Below are 14,858 nucleotides of genomic sequence, written 5' to 3'. Positions count from 1 at the left end.
CAACTGACCCCCCCCCCAAACTGACCCCCCCTTCCCCCCAGACCTGGGGCTGTTCAGCACCCCCCCACTTCCCCCACCCCAAAACTGACCCTCCCACCCCTCCACTGACCCCCCCCACCCCCCAACTGACCCCCCCCCCCAAAACTGACCCCCCATCCCTCAGCCCCCCAACTGACCCCCCCCCAAAACTGACCCCCCCCACCCCCCACCCCCCCAACTGACCCCCCATCCCCCACCCCCCAAAACTGACCCCCCCCCCCCCAAACTGACCCCCCCTTCCCCCCAGACCTGGGGCTGTTCAGCACCAAGACGCTGGTGGAGGCCAAGTCGTCCCCCCCCCCACCCCCCCAACTGACCCCCATCCCGCCCCCCCCCCAAAACTGACCCCCCCCACCCCCCAACTGCCCCCCCCCCCAACTGACCCCCCCTTCCCCCCCCAGACCTGGGGCTCTTCAGCACCAAGACGCTGGTGGAGGCCAAGTCCCCCCCCCCCCCCCCAACTGACCCCCCCCAAAACTGACCCGCCCCCCCAAAAACTGACCCCCCCATCCCCCCCCCAGACCTGGGGCTGTTCAGCACCCCCCCACTTCCCCCACCCCCCAACTGACCTCCCATTCCCCCCCCCCCCCCAAACTGACCCCCCCTTCCCCCCAGACCTGGGGCTGTTCAGCACCAAGACGCTGGTGGAGGCCAAGTCCCCACCCCCCAACTGACCCCCCCCCCAAACTGACCCCCCCCACCCCCCCACTACCCCCACCCCCCAACTGCCCCCCCCCCCCCAAACTGACCCCCCCTTCCCCCCCCCCAGACCTGGGGCTGTTCAGCACCAAGACGCTGGTGGAGGCCAAGTCGTCCCCCCTCCCCCCACCCCCCAACTGACCCCCCCCCCCAAACTGACCCCCCCGTCCCCCCCCCAGACCTGGGGCTGTTCAGCACCAAGACGCTGGTGGAGGCCAGCGGGGAGCACGCGGTGGAGGTTCGCACGCAGGTGCAGCAGCCGGCGGATCAGAACTGGGACGTGGGGGGGACCAGGCAGGTCTGGCCCTGCGAGAGCAGCAGGTCCCACACCACCATCGCCAAGTACGCCCAGTACCAGGCCTCCTCCTTCCAGGAGTCCCTGCAGGTGGGTTGGGGGGGGTTATGGGGTCGTGGGGGGGGGATATGGGGTCGTATTAGGGAGATATGGGATCATAGGGGGTGATGGAGGGGGGATATGGGGGGATGTGGGGTGATGGGGACAGCAGCATCACCAAGTATGGCCAATAGCAGGGATTGTCCTTCCAGGAGTCCCTGCAGGTGGGTTATGGGGTCGTGGGGGGGGTTATGGGGTCGTGGGGGGGGGTAAAAGGGGGATATGGGGTCATATAGGGTGATAGAGGGGGGATATGGGGGGATATGGGGGATGTGGGGTGATGGGGACAGCAGCATCACCAAGTATGGCCAATAGCAGGGATTGTCCTTCCAGGAGTCCCTGCAGGTGGGTTGGGGGGGGGTTATGGGGTCGTGGGGGGGGTTATGGGGTCGTGGGGGGCGATATGGGATCGTGGGGGGGGGATATGGGGTCATAGGGGGTGATGGAGGGGGGATATGGGGGATGTGGGGTGATGGGGACAGGAGTATTGCAAAGGATGCCCAGTACCAGGCCTCCTCCTTCCAGGAGTCCCTGCAGGTGGGTTTGGGGGCGGTTATGGGGTCGTGGGGGGCGATATGGGGTCAGATGGGGTGATAGAGGGGAGATATTGGGGATATGGGGGATGTGGGGTGATGGGGACAGCAGCATTGCAAAGTACGCCCAGTACCAGGCGTCCTCCTTCCAGGAGTCCCTGCAGGTGGGTTGTGGGGTCGTGGGGGGGGTTATGGGGTCGTGGGGGGGGGGATATGGGGTCGTGGGGGGGGATATGGGGTCATAGGGGGTGATGGAGGGGGGATATGGGGGATGTGGGGTGATGGGGACAGGAGTATTGCAAAGGATGCCCAGTACCAGGCGTCCTCCTTCCAGGAGTCCCTGCAGGTGGGTTGGGGGGTCGTGGGGGGGGGGTTATGGGGTCGTGGGGGGAGTAAAAGGGGGATATGGGGTCATAGGGGGGGAATACGGGGGGGATATGGGGGGATAGGAGGGGATGTGGGGTGATGGGGACAGCAGCATTGCAAAGTACGCCCAGTACCAGGCCTCCTCCTTCCAGGAGTCCCTGCAGGTGGGTTATGGGGTCGTGGGGGGGGTTATGGGGTCGTGGGGGGGGGATATGGGGTCATATAGGGTGATAGAGAGGAGATATGGGGGATATGGGGGATGTGGGGTGATGGGGACACCACCATCGCCAAGTACGCCCAGTACCAGGCCTCCTCCTTCCAGGAGTCCCTGCAGGTGGGTTATGGGGTCGTGGGGGGGGTTATGGGGTCGTGGGGGGGGGATATGGGGTCGTATTAGGGAGATATGGGGTCATAGGGGGTGATGGAGGGGGGATATGGGGGATGTGGGGTGATGGGGACAGGAGTATTGCAAAGTACGCCCAGTACCAGGCCTCCTCCTTCCAGGAGTCCCTGCAGGTGGGTTGGGGGGGGTCGTGGGGGGGGGTTATGGGGTTGTGGGGGGGGATATGGGGTCATAGGGGGTGATGGAGGGGGGATATGGGGGATGTGGGGTGATGGGGACAGGAGTATTGCAAAGGATGCCCAGTACCAGGCCTCCTCCTTCCAGGAGTCCCTGCAGGTGGGTTGGGGGGGGGTTTGGGGGGGTTATGGGGTCGTGGGGGGGGGATATGGGGTCGTATAGGGTGATAGAGGGGAGATATGGGGGATATGGGGGATGTGGGGTGATGGGTAGAGCAGCATTGCAAAGAACGCCCAGTACCAGGCGTCCTCCTTCCAGGAGTCCCTGCAGGTGGGTTGTGGGGTCGTGGGGGGGGTTATGGGGTCGTGGGGGGGGGATATGGGGTCGTATAGGGTGATAGAGGGGGGATATGGGGGATATGGGGGATGTGGGGTGATGGGGACACCACCATCACCAAGTACGCCCAGTACCAGGCCTCCTCCTTCCAGGAGTCCCTGCAGGTGGGTTGGGGGGGGTCGTGGGGGGGGGTTATGGGGTCGTGGGGGGGGGATATGGGGTCGTACAGGGGAGTATAGGGTGGTAGAGGGGGAATATGGGGGATGTGGGGTGATGGGGACAGCAGCATCACCAAGTATGGCCAATAGCAGGGATTGTCCATCCAGGAGTCCCTGCAGGTGGGTTATGGGGTCATGGGGGGGTTATGGGGTCGTGGGGGGGGGATATGGGGTCATATAGGGGGATATGGGGTCGTATGGGGTGATGGAGGAGGGATATGGGGGATATGGGGTGATGGGGACAGCAGCATTGCAAAGTACGCCCAGTACCAGGCCTCCTCCTTCCAGGAGTCCCTGCAGGTGGGTTGGGGGGCGGTTATGGGGTCGTGGGGGGGGATATGGGGTCATATAGGGGGATATGGGGTCGTATGGGGTGATGGAGGGGGGATATGGGGGATGTGGGGTGATGGGGACAGCAGCATTGCAAAGTACGCCCAGTACCAGGCCTCCTCCTTCCAGGAGTCCCTGCAGGTGGGTTATGGGGGGGTTTGGGGGGGTTATGGGGTCGTGGGGGGGGGATATGGGGTCGTATAGGGTGATAGAGAGGAGATATGGGGGATATGGGGGATGTGGGGTGATGGGGACAGCAGCATCACCAAGTATGGCCAAAAGCAGGGATTGTCCATCCAGGAGTCCCTGCAGGTGGGTTATGGGGTCATGGGGGGGGTTATGGGGTCGTGGGGGGGGTTATGGGGTCATATAGGGGGATATGGGGTCGTATGGGGTGATGGTGGGGGGATATGGGGGATTTGGGGGCAGCAGTGTGGCTCAGCACCAGGCGTCGTCCTCCCAGGAGTGGCTGCGGGTGGGCTGTGGGGTCGGGGGGGGTTATGGGGTCGTGGGGGGGGTTATGGGGTCGTGGGGGGGGGTTATGGGGTGCTATGGGGTGATAAGGGGGAAATATGGGGTGATGTGGGGCGATGTGGCTGTGGGGTGGTGGGATGTCTGTAGGGCGGTGTGGTTGTATGGGGTGCTGTACCTGTGGGGCGCTATGCGGTGCTGTGGGGTGCTGTGGGGTGCTGTGGGGTGCAGTGGATGCTATGGGGTGGTATAGGGTGCAATGGGGTGCAGTGGGGCACTGTGGGGCGCTATAGGGTCCTATGGGGCGCTAGAGAGTCCTGTGGGGCGCTATAGGGTGCAATGGGGTGCAGTGGGGCGCTATGGGGTGCTATAGGGTCCTATGGGGCGCTATAGAGTCCTATGGGGCACTATAGGGTGCTATGGGGTGCTATAGGGTGCAATGGGGTGCTATAGGGTGCTATAGGGTGCTATGGGGTGCAGTGGGGCACTGTGGGGCACTATAGGGTGCTATGGGGCGCTATGGGGCGCTATGGGGCACTATAGGGTGCTGTGGGGCTCTATGGGGCGCTATAGGGTGCTATGGGGCGCTATGGGGTGCTATGGGGTGTTATGGGGCGCTATGGGGCGCTATGGGGCGCTATGGGGCGCTATGGGGTGCTATGGGGCGCTATGAAGTGCTATGGGGCACTATAGGGTGCTATGGGGCACTATGGGGCGCTATGGGGCACTATAGGGCGCTATAGGGTGCTATGGGGGCGCTATAGGGTGCTATGGGGTGCTATGGGGCGCTATGGGGCGCTATGGGGTTGACCCCTCATCCCCCCCCAGGAGGAGAAGGACAGCGAGGACGAGGAGGCGGACGAACCCGACAGCACCACCGGGAGCCCCCCCAGGTGGGGCCGCCCCACTGCTATGGGGTGGGGAGGGGGGTCCGCCCCATAGGTGGCCCCATAAGCGGCCCTATGGGTAGCCCCTATGGGTGGCCCTATAACACCCCCCCTCTCCCCCCCCCCCCCCCCCCCGCAGTAACCCCGACCAGAAGTCGCATCAGATCATCAAATTTGGGACCAACATCGATCTGTCGGATGCCAAACGGTGGGGGGGCTGGGGGGGATGTGGGGCTGGGGGGGGTGGGGGGAACTGGGGGGGCTGCGTGGGGCTGGGGGGGTTTGTGGGGCTGGGGGGGGTGGGGGGGCTGGGGGATGTGGGGCTGGGGGGTGTGGGGGGGACTCGGGGAGTTTGTGGGGTTGTGGGGGTGTGTGGGGCTGGGGGGGGTGGGGGGAACTGGGGGGGCTGCGTGGGGCTGGGGGGTTTGTGGGGCTGGGGGATGTGGGGCTGGGGGGTGTGGGGGGGACTTGGGGGGGGATGTGGGGCTGGGGGGTTGTGGGGCTGGGGGCGTTGGGGGGACTGGGGGGATGTGGGGCTGGGGGGTGTGGGGGGGCTGAGGGGGGCTGCGTGGGGCTGGGGGGGTTTGTGGGGCTGGGGGATGTGGGGTTGGGGGGGATGTGGGGCCGGGGGGGGATGTGGGGCTGGGGGATGTGGGGGGGACTGGGGGGATTTGTGGGGTTGGGGGGGTGTGTGGGGCTGGGGGGATGTGTGGGGTTGGAGGGTGTGGGGCGGGGGGATGTGGGGCTGGGGGGGGTGTGGGGGGGACTGGGGGGGTTTGTGGGGTTGGGGGGGTGTGTGGGGCTGGGGGGGTGTGTGGGGCTGGGGGGATGTGTGGGGTTGGAGGGTGTGGAGCTGGGGGATGTGGGGCTGGGGGGGTTTGTGGGGCTGGGGGATGTGGGGCTGGGGGGTGTGGGGCTGGGGGGTGTGGGGGGGACTGGGGGGGGGATGTGGGGTTGCAGGGGTGTGTGGGGCAGGGAGTTGTGGGGCTGGGGGATGTGGGGGGGACTGGGGGGGTTTGTGGGGCTGGGGAATGTGGGGCTGGGGGATGTGGGGGGGACTCGGGGAGTTTGTGGGGTTGCGGGGGTGTGTGGGGCTGGGGGGGGTGGGGGGAACTGGGGGGGCTGCGTGGGGCTGGGGGGTTTGTGGGGCTGGGGGATGTGGGGCTGGGGGGGGTGGGGGGAACTGGGGGGGCTGCGTGGGGCTGGGGGAGGTTGTGGGGCTGGGGGGGTGTGTGGGGCTGGGGGATGTGTGGGGTTGGAGGGTGTGGGGCTGGGGGATGTGGGGCTGGGGGGTGTGGGGGGGACTGGGGGTGGGATGTGGGGTTGGGGAGGTGTGTGGGGCTGGGGGATGTGGGGCTGGAGGGATCTGGGGGGGTCTGGGGGGGTGTGGGACTGGGACTGGGGGGGGGATGTGGGGCAGGCTGGAGGGATTTGTGGGGCTGGGGGGGATGTGGGGCTGGAGGGTGTAGGGGGGACTGAGGGGGTTTGTGGGGTTGGGGGGGTGTGTGGGGCTGGGGGATGTGGGGCTGGGACTGGGGGGGGATGTGGGGCAGGCTGGGGGGATTTGTGGGGCTGGGGGGGATGTGGGGTTGGCGGGGATGTGGGGGGGACTGGGGGGGTTTGTGGGGTTGGCGGGGTGTGTGGGGCTGGGGGATGTGGGGCTGGGGGATGTGGGGCTGGGGGGATCTGGGGGGTCTGGGGGGGTGTGGGGCTGGGGGGGTTGGGTTGGGGGCCGCTGCTGCCCCATAAGTGAGAGCGCCCCATAGGTCTGTCACCCCTCCTGTGGGTTCCTGCCCCATAGATGCATCCCCCATACAGCCCCCCGCCCCACAGGTCCCACGTGACCCCCCCGCCCCACAGCCCCCCCGACCTCTGACCCCCCCACCCCATAGATCCCATGTGTCCCCCCCACCCCCAGCCCCATAGATCCCACGTGTCCCCCCTCAACCCCCACCCCATAGACCCCATGTTTTCCACCCCCGCCCCATAGACACCATGTCCCCCCCCCACCCCCCAGACCCAAACCTCCCCCCCTCACCTTTCAGATCCCCCCTGACATCCCCCCCCCACCCATAGACCCCATGTGTCCCCTCATCCCCCCACCCCCCAGACCCCATGTTCCCCCCCCCACCCCATAGACCCCATGTCCCCCCCCCACCCCCCACCCCATAGACCCAAACCTCCCCCCCTCACCTTTCAGACCCCCCCTGACATCCCCCCCCCACCCATAGACCCCATGTCCCCCCCACCCCCAGCCCCATAGACCCCATATGTCCTCCCCCCCACCCCAGCCCCACCCCCAGACCCAAACCTCCCCCCTCTCCTTACAGCCCCCCCCCTGACATCCCCCCCCCATAGACCCCATATGTCCCCCCCCACCCCACAGACCCCATGTCCCCCCCCCACCCCCTCCACCCCATAGACCCAAACCTCCCCCCCTCACCTTACAGCCCCCCCCATGTCCCCCCCCACCCCATAGACCCCATGTGTCGTCTCCCCCCACAGACCCCATGTCCCCCCCACCCCCAGCCCCATAGACCCCATGTGTTCCCCCCACCCCCCCCACCCCATAGACCCAAACCTCCCCCCTCACCTTACAGACCCCCCCTGACATCCCCCCCCACCCCCACCCCATAGACCCAAACCTGCCCCCCTCACCTAACAGACCCCCCCTGACACCCCCCCCATAGACCCCATGTGTCCCCCCCCACCCCCCAGACCCAAACCTCCCCCCCTCACCTTACAGCCCCCCCCCTGACATCCCCCCCCCACCCCCATAGACCCCATGTGTCCCCCCCACCCCCACCCCATGTCCCCCCCCACCCCCATAGATCCCATGTGTCCCCCCCACCCCCTGCACCCCCCACCCCATAGACCCCATGTGTCCCACCCCCAGCCCCACAGACCCCATGTCCCCCCCCACCCAATAGACCCCATGTGTCCCCCCCCCACCCCCAGCCCCATAGACCCCAAGAGTCCCACCCCCAGCCCCATAGATCCCATGTGTGCCCCCACCCCCCCACCCCCATAGACCCCATGTGTCCCCCCACCCCCACCCCCATCGACCCCATGTCCCCCCCCCACCCCACAGACCCCATGTCACCCCCCCACCCCCCCCACCCCCCAGACCCAAACCTCCCCCCCTCACCTTACAGACCCCCCCCGACATCCCCCCCCCCATAGACCCCATGTGTCCTCCCCCCCACCCCCAGCCCCATAGACCCCATATGTCCTCCCCCCCCCATCGACCCCATGTCCCCCCCAGCCCCCAGACCCAAACCTCCCCCCCTCACCTAACAGACCCCCCCCTGCCCCCCCCATAGACCCCATGTGTCCCCCCCCACCCCCCACCCCATAGACCCAAACCTCCCCCCCTCACCTTACAGCCCCCCCCCTGACATCCCCCCCCCACCCCATAGACCCCATGTCCCCCCCACCCCCCAGACCCAAACCTCCCCCCCTCACCTTACAGCCCCCCCCTGACATCCCCCTCCCCCCACAGACCCCATGTCCCCCCCACCCCCCACCCCCACCCCCCAGACCCCATGTTTCCCCCCCCACCCCACAGACCCCATGTGTCCCCCCCCCACCCCCAGCCCCATAGACCCCATATGTCCTCCCCCCCACCCCAGCCCCACCCCCCAGACCCAAACCTCCCCCCCTCACCTTACAGCCCCCCCCCACATCCCCCCCCCCATAGACCCCATGTCCCCCCCCACCCCCCACCCCATAGACCCAAACCTCCCCCCTCACCTTACAGACCCCCCTGACATCCCCCCCCCACCCATAGACCCCATGTCCCCCCCCAGCCCCACCCCCCAGACCCAAACCTCCCCCCCTCACCTTACAGCCCCCCCCCCGACTTCCCCCGCACCCATAGACCCCATGTCCCCCCCCACCCCCATCGACCCCATGTCCCCCCCAGCCCCACAGACCCCATGTCCCCCCCACCCCCCAGACCCAAACCTCCCCCCTCACCTTACAGCCCCCCCCCTGACATCCCCCTCCCCCCCCCATTTCTTTCTGCCCCCCCCCCCCCCAGCTGGAAGCCGCAGCTGCAGGAGCTGCTGAAGCTGCCGGCCTTCATGCGGGTGTCGTCCACCGGCAACATGCTGAGCCACGTGGGGCACAGCATCCTGGGCATGAACACCGTGCAGCTCTACATGAAGGTGCCCGGCAGCAGGACGCCCGGTGAGGGGGGGGGCACGGGGGGGGGGCAAATGGGGGGGGGGCAGAAGGACGCCCGGTGAGGGGGGGGGCACGGGGGGGGGGGGGCAATATGGGGGGGGGGCAGAAGGACGCCCGGTGAGGGGGGGGGCACGGGGGGGGGGCAATATGGGGGGGGGGCAGAAGGACGCCCGGTGAGGGGGGGGCACGGGGGGGGGGCAAATGGGGGGGGTGGGGTGGGGGGTGGCAGGATGACGGGTGGGGGGGGGGGGCAAAAGGGGGGGGGGGGCAATATGGAGGGGGGGGGGGCGAAAAGGGGGGGGGCAAGAGGGGGGCGGTGGCAGGATGACTGGGGGGGGGAAGGGGGGGGGAAAAGGGGAGAGGGTGGGAAGGGGGGGGGCAGCAGGACGCCCGGTGAGGGGGTGGCACGGGGGGGGGGGGCAAAAGGGGGGGGGGGTGGGGGGTGGCAGGATGACAGGTAGGGAGGGGGAAAAGGGGGGGAGCTAAAAGGGGGGGGGGGCAGAAGGACGCCCGGTGAGGGGGGGGGCACGGGGGGGGGGCAATATGGGGGGGGGGGTGGCAGGATGACGGGTGGGGGGGGGGGCTAAAGGGGGGTTGGGGGGCAGCAGGACGCCCGGTGAGGGGGGGTCACGGGGGGGGGGGGGCTAAAAGGGGGGGGAGTGGGGTGAGGGGGGTGGGAGGGGAGGGGGGGCAGCAGGACGCCCGGTGAGGGGGGGGCAAAAGGGGGGGGGGGGGCAAATGGGGGGGGGGGCAGAAGGACGCCCGGTGAGGGGGGGGCACGGGGGGGGGGGGCAAATGGGGGGGGGGCAGAAGGACGCCCGGTGAGGGGGGGGGCAAAAGGGGGGGGGGCAATATGGGGGGGGGCAAATGGGGGGGGGGTGGGGGGTGGCAGGATGCCCGGTGAGGGGGGGGGCAAAAGGGGGGGGGGGCAAATGGGGGGGGGCAGAAGGACACCCGGTGAGGGGGGGGGCACGGGGGGGGGGGGGCAATATGGGGGGGGGGGGGTGGCAGGATGACTGGGGGGGGGGGCAAAAGGGGGGGGGTGGCAGGATGACGGGGGGGGGGGCGCACGGGGGGGGCAAAAGGGGGGGTGGGGTGGGGGGTGGCAGGATGACGGGGGGGGGGGCAAAAGGGGGGGGAGTGAAGTGGGGGGGCTAAAAGGGGGGGGGGCAGCAGGACGCCCGGTGAGGGGGGGGGCAAAAGGGGGGGGGGGGGCAAATGGGGGGGGGGCAGAAGGACGCCCGGTGAGGGGGGGGGCACAGGGGGGGGCAATATGGGGGGGGGGGTAGAAGGACGCCCGGTGAGGGGGGGGCACGGGGGGGGGGGCAATATGGGGGGGGGTGGCAGGATGCCCGGTGAGGGGGGGGGCACGGGGGGGGGCTAAAAGGGGGAGGGAGTGGGGTGAGGGGGGTGGGAGGGGAGGGGGGGCAGCAGGACGCCCGGTGAGGGGGGGGGCAAATGGGGGGGGGGCAAATGGGGGGGGGGCAGAAGGACGCCCGGTGAGGGGCGGGGCACGGGGGGGGGGGGCAAATGGGGGGGGCAGAAGGACGCCCGGTGAGGGGGGGGGCACGGGGGGGGGCAAATGGGGGGCGGCAAAAGGGGGGGGGGGCATATGGGGGGGGGCAAATGGGGGGGGGTGGGGTGGGGGGTGGCAGGATGCCCGGTGAGGGCGGGGGCACGGGGGGGTCAAATGGGGGGGGGGCAGAAGGACGCCCGGTGAGGGGGGGGGCACAGGGGGGGGCAATATGGGGGGGGGTAGAAGGACGCCCGGTGAGGGGGGGGCACGGGGGGGGGGGGCAATATGGGGGGGGGCAGAAGGACGCCCGGTGAGGGGGAGGCACGGGGGGGGGGCAAAAGGGGGGGGGGGGCAATATGGAGGGGGGGGGGCGAAAAGGGGGGGGGCAAGAGGGGGGGGGTGGCAGGATGATGGGGGGGGGGGAAGGGGGGGGGGAAAAGGGGAGAGGGTGGGAAGGGGGGGAGCAGAAGGACGCCCGGTGAGGGGGGGGCACGGGGGGGGGGGCAAATGGGGGGGGGGCAGAAGGACGCCCGGTGAGGGGGGGGGCACGGGGGGGGGGCAAAAGGGGGGGGGGGTGGCAGGATGACAGGTAGGGAGGGGGAAAAGGGGGGGAGCTAAAAGGGGGGGGGGGCAGAAGGACGCCCGGTGAGGGGGGGGCACGGGGGGGGGCAAAAGGGGGGGGGGCAATATGGGGGGGGGCAAATGGGTGGGGTGGGGGGTGGCAGGATGCCCGGTGAGGGGGGGGCACGGGGGGGGGCAATATGGGGGGGGGGGGCAAAAGGGGGGTTGGGGGGGAGCAGAAGGACGCCCGGTGAGGGGGGGGGCACGGGGGGGGGGGCAATATGGGGGGGGGTGGCAGGATGACTGGTGGGGGGGCAAAAGGGGGGGGCAGCAGGACGCCCGGTGAGGGGGGGGGCACGGGGGGGGGGCAAATGGGGGGGGGGTGGCAGGATGACTGGGGGGGGGGGGCAAAAAGGGGGGGGGGGGGCAAAAGGGGGGTTGGGGGGGAGCAGAAGGACGCCCGGTGAGGGGGGGGGCACGGGGGGGGGAGCAATATGGGGGGGGGGGTGGCAGGATGACTGGGGGGGGGGCAAAGGGGGGGGGCACGGGGGGGGGACAAAAGGTGGGGGGGCAGCAGAACGCCCGGTGAGGGGGGGGCCACGGGGGGGGGGCAATATGGGGGGGGTGGCAGGATGACGGGTTGGGGGGGGCAAAGGGGGGGGGCTAAAAGGGGGGGGGCAGCAGGACTCCCGGTGAGGGGGGGGCAAAAGGGGGGAGGGGCAAAAGGGGGGATGGGTGGGAAGGGGGGGGGGGCAGCAGGACGCCTGGTGAGGGGGGGCACGGGGGGGGGGCACGGGGGGGGGGGGGGTGGGGGGGCAGCAGGACGGCTGGTGGGGGGGGGGCTGGGGGGGGGTACAGGAGAGGGGTGACAGTACTGGGGGGGGGGCAGGATGGAGAGGTGACAGTTGGGGGGGGGGGGACAGTATTGTGGGGGGGGGCTGTGGGGCAGCAGGACGCCCAATGTGGGGGGGGGGGGATGCGTGGGGGGGGGGAATATTGACAGTATGGGGGGGGGACACTGTGGGGTGGTGACACTGAGGAGGTGACAAGAGGGGGAGGTGACTTGGGGGGGGGGGTGACACCGGGGGGGGGGGGGGTGACACATTTGGGAGGTGACACGGGGGGGGGGGTGACACCATGGGGGGGTGGGAGGGTGTTGGGGGGGGGCGCTGTGGGGAGGTGACATTATGGAGGTGACAAGGGGGGCGGGTGACACCATGGGGGGGTGACAACAGGGGGAGGTGACACGGGGGGGTGGTGACATGGGGGGAGAGGTGACATGGGGGGGGTGACACCATGGGGGGGTGACACAGGGGAAAGGTGACACATTTTGGAGGTGACACGGGGGGGGGGGTGACACCATGGGGGGGGTGACAACATGGGGGGGGTGACACCATGGGGGGGTGACAACAGGGGGAGAGGTGACACGGGAGGGGTGACACATTTGGGTGGTGACATGGGGGGGGGTGACACCATGGGGAGGTGACACGGGGGGGTGGTGACATGGGGGGGGGTGACACCATGGGGGGGGTGACACAGGGGAGAGGTGACACATTTTGGAGGTGACACGGGGGGGGTGACACCATGGCGGGGTGACAACATGGGGAAGTGACATCTTGAGGAGGTGACACCGGGGGAGGGGTGACACATTTTGGAGGTGACACAGGGGGAGGTGACACCAGGGGGAGAGGTGACACAGTTTAGCGGTGACACCATGGTGGGGGTGACACATTTTGGAGGTGACACCAGGTGGAGGTGACATAGGTGGGAGGTGACACCGTGAGAAGGTGACACCAGGTGGTGGGGACACATTTTGGAGGTGACACATGGGGGTGGTGACACAAGGGGAAGGTGACACATTTTGGGGGTGACACCACATGGAGGTGGAGGTGACGCATCTTGGGGGTGACACGAGGTGGAGGTGACACATTTTGGAGGTGACACAAAGTGGAGGTGACAGCAGGGGGAGGTGACGCATTTTGGGGGTGACACCACATGGAGGTGGAGGTGACACATCTTGGGGGTGACAAGGGTTGGAGGTGACACCAGGGGGAGGTGACACCAGGTGGAGGTGACACATTTTGGGGGTGACAAGGGTTGGAGGTGGCACATTTTGGAGGTGGAGGTGACACATTTTGGGGGTGACAAGGGGTAGAGGTGACACGAAGTGGAGGTGACACCACGTGGAGGTGACAGAGGGGGAAGGTGACGCATGGGCGAGGTGACGCCAGGTGGAGGTGACACATTTTGGAGGTGGAGGTGACACATTTTGGAGGTGACAATGCGGTGGGGGTGACACGCTGGGGAGGTGACACATGGGGGAGGTGACACCAGGTGGAGGTGACATGGGGAGGAGGTGACACTTTGTGATGTGGGGAGGTGACACATTTTGGGGGTGACATGGGGGGGGAGGTGACACATTTTGGAGGTGACACGTTGTGGAGGTGACACCACATGGAAGTGACATGGGGGGGAGGTGACACATGGAGGTGACACATTGGGGAGGTGACACCACATGGAGGTGATGTGAGGGGGGGTGACACACTGTGAAGGTGACACGTTGGGGAGGTGACATTTTGGAGGTGACAGCACATGGAGGTGACACATTTTGGAGGTGACACCAGGGGGAGGTGATGCATTGGGGAGGTGACACAGTGTGGAGGTGACACATTTTGGAGGTGACAGCACATGGAGGTGACGGGGGAGGTGACGCTGTGGAGGTGACATGCAGTGGAGGTGACACGTTGGGGAGGTGACACGTTGGGTAGGTGACACCAGGGGGAGGTGACATTAGGGGAGGTGACACATTTTGGAGGTGACAGCACATGGAGGTGGCATGGGGGAGAGGTGACATGTTGTGGAGGTGACGCGTTGGGGAGGTGACATTTTGGGGGTGACACCACATGGAGGTGACATGGGAGGTGACACACTTTGGAGGTGACACATTGGGGAGGTGACACCCTTTGGAGGTGACATGGGGGGGAGGTGACACGTTGCGGAGGTGACACCACATGAAGGTGACACGTTGGAGAGGTGACACCTTATGGAGGTGACATTGGGGGAGGAGACACGTTGGGGAGGTGACACGTTGGGGAGGTGACACCACATGGAGGTGATACGTTGGGGAGGTGACACATTTTGGAGGTGACAGCACATGGAGGTGACACGTGGAGGTGACACATTGTGGAGGTGACACAGTGTGGAGGTGACACCACATGGAGGTGACACATTTTGGAGGTGACAGCACACAGAGGTGACGTGGGGGGGAGGTGACACACTTTGGAGGTGACACATTGTGGAGGTGACGGGGGAGGTGACAGACTTTGGAGGTGACACACTGTGGAGGTGACACCACATGGAGGTGACATGGGGGGGAGGTGACACGTTGGGGAGGTGACACACTGGCAGTGACAAATTGGGGAGGTGACACCAGGTGGAGGTGACGTGGGGGGGAGGTGACACATTGGGGAGGTGGCACCACATAGAGGTGACATTGGGGGAGGTGACACATTGGGGAGGTGACACCACATGGAGGTGACATTGGGGGAGGTGACACCACATGGAAGTGACATGGGGGGGAGGTGACACATTTTGGAGGTGACAGCACATGGAGGTGACATTGGGGGAGGTGGCACATTGTGGAGGTGACATTGGGGGAAGTGACACCACATAGAGGTGACATTGGGGGAGGTGGCACATTGTGGAGGTGACATTGGGGGAAGTGACACCACATAGAGGTGACATTGGGGGAGGTGACACATTGTGGAGGTGACACTGGGGGAGGTGACACGCGGTGGAGG

The 14,858-nt window shown here is 67.7% G+C and overlaps 1 protein-coding gene across 1 annotated transcript in view; it reads left to right on the top strand.

Annotated features, from left to right (window-relative positions):
- LOC116240068 (lysine-specific demethylase 6B-like) overlaps positions 1 to 14,858 on the top strand; it is a 40,157-nt gene that overhangs the window by 13,340 nt on the left and 11,959 nt on the right. Inside the window, exons 5-8 of the mRNA XM_090129344.1 lie at positions 918 to 1,123; positions 4,735 to 4,799; positions 4,933 to 5,001; positions 8,836 to 8,984. Of these exons, the coding sequence (XP_089985470.1) occupies positions 918 to 1,123; positions 4,735 to 4,799; positions 4,933 to 5,001; positions 8,836 to 8,984 (489 nt within the window). The remainder of the gene's footprint in view (positions 1 to 917; positions 1,124 to 4,734; positions 4,800 to 4,932; positions 5,002 to 8,835; positions 8,985 to 14,858) is intronic.

This window comes from Phasianus colchicus, chromosome 36 (genome assembly GCF_987193195.1).
Source record: "Phasianus colchicus chromosome 36, bPhaCol1.hap1.1, whole genome shotgun sequence".
Lineage (NCBI taxonomy): Eukaryota > Metazoa > Chordata > Aves > Galliformes > Phasianidae > Phasianus > Phasianus colchicus.
This window is presented reverse-complemented; position numbering and strand designations above follow the sequence as displayed.